This window comes from Sinocyclocheilus grahami, unplaced genomic scaffold (genome assembly GCF_001515645.1).
Source record: "Sinocyclocheilus grahami isolate Dianchi unplaced genomic scaffold, SAMN03320097.WGS_v1.1 scaffold2755.1, whole genome shotgun sequence".
Taxonomy (NCBI): Eukaryota; Metazoa; Chordata; class Actinopteri; order Cypriniformes; family Cyprinidae; genus Sinocyclocheilus; species Sinocyclocheilus grahami.
In genome coordinates, this window is record NW_015507933.1 from 34,780 (window position 1) to 36,564 (window position 1,785).

The window sequence follows — 1,785 nt, forward strand, 5'->3', positions numbered from 1 at the left end:
GTGTTTGCAGTCTGTGATCATTTTTGCATTGTTGGCATTCTGTAGTGTACGAAAAATCACGTTTGTTTTCACAGTCTTTCATCAGAATGTAATAATGCTGCTGTAGGCGACTAGCCCTGATGTTAACCAGTAGTCTTCTAGCTGTGTAGCTATGGTCAAATCAGTTCTAAGCGCTAGTTAACGTAATCCAGACACATCCCGATCAGATCTGAAACACCATCACATTCCATTAGGGCTGGGAAAATGTCTGAAAAAGTCAACTTAATAATAATATTCAAATTGTAAAGACACTTTATTTTAAAGGAGAAAAAGTACTGTATTTTCGAATTAGCGAATATAAACCAAATCAAGCACCGCATTTTTTATTTAATGCATGTCATTTTATCTAATAACATGACTTTGTTTAAAGTGCTTAACATTTCTAACAAACATTCATAAATCAAATAGGATTTCCTAAATTTGCACACAGAGAAATTGAGGTAAAGATGAAGATCAGCAGACGGTGTAATGTATTCTCTCTGTTTCTCCACCATTTTCAGAATTAATTCCGCATCTGATGGGTTGAAGGCTAACAAAAACTACGTCGTCGTCATGTCTCGCGCCTCCTGACATAGCAAACATTTGGATGCACAGCTTTTGCATTTCAATGTGCTTTTTTTTTTTTTTTAATTCAATGAATATTTGAAATTTTAACTAATTTGACAGTGTTTCATGTTGACTTTAGAACTCTCAGCGTTAGAGGGGTGGAGTCAGACTCCTAGACTCCTCCCATATAGTGGTAGTAGGGGGTGTGGTTATGTTAATTAGAGTCTGTTATCTCACATTCGTTCTCGTGTTTGATTGCATTGCAGTCGCAGTTTGAGTCACTTCCACACTTCCGCGTACGAGCAGTTTAACCCGCACATGTTCGGCGAGGGCGGTGTGAGCGGCGTCATCGGCACCTATAACCCCTACCTGCAGGGGGTGTCTCTGAAGGTGCCGGGGCTGGAGGGCTACCAGGGCTATCCGTCTGCGCTGCAGCAGGCTCTGCTGTCTCCCACGCCGCTGGAGTACCGGCCGGTCCAGCAGCACGTCACGCCGACCCTGCAGGGCCTGCTCTCGCCGCGGCACTCGCTCACGGGACACACCGACCCCCGCCTGCCTCCGCAGGACCTCGCCGCGCTGCTCAAACGCCAGAGCCTTCACCCGGCCCCGCCCACAGCCACGCCCACCAACCCACAGGACTACGGAGAGATGCTGCTGCTGCAGCAACTGGGCCAAGCCACCGAGAGCTTAGAGCCCGCCCCTCCGCAAGCCCCGCCCACACAGCACTACCATCACCTGCTCCAAATCAGGACCCCGGCCGAGTGCCCCGCCCCGCCCCTCTCTCACTCGGAGAGCATGGAGGAGGACGACGAGATACCGGCCTATCACGAGGGCCTGCTGGCCAAAGCCGCCGCCCCCTGCGCTGAGGGACACGAGCTGCTGGCTCCGCCCCCTGGCAGCACGCCGCCATACTCCTCCCCCACACACAGACACGCCTACATGCACAGCACCACGGCAACCAGAGGTACTCCAGCGCTCACAGCACATTTACTCTGTTTCGGTGTGTTTGCTTACAATATTGCCAAAGATTTAAACACAAATCAAGTCAAATTCATTTATATAGTGCTTTTAATAGGAGCTTTACAAAAATATACAATATAAGAATGATAAAAAATAGCATTAAAATAAGGTGCTATGTAATGAATAAAAATATTTATATTCTATTTCAAATAAATGCTGTTCTTCTGAACTTTCTGTTCA

At 47.3% G+C, this 1,785-nt stretch overlaps 1 protein-coding gene across 2 annotated transcripts in view; it reads left to right on the forward strand.

Moving 5' to 3' along the window:
* Positions 1 to 1,785, forward strand: part of LOC107575612 (serine/threonine-protein kinase SIK3 homolog) — a 35,853-nt gene that overhangs the window by 33,277 nt on the left and 791 nt on the right. For both annotated transcript variants that reach the window (XM_016261968.1, XM_016261969.1), the window contains one exon: positions 852 to 1,549. In XM_016261968.1, the coding sequence (XP_016117454.1) occupies positions 852 to 1,549 (698 nt within the window). The remainder of the gene's footprint in view (positions 1 to 851; positions 1,550 to 1,785) is intronic.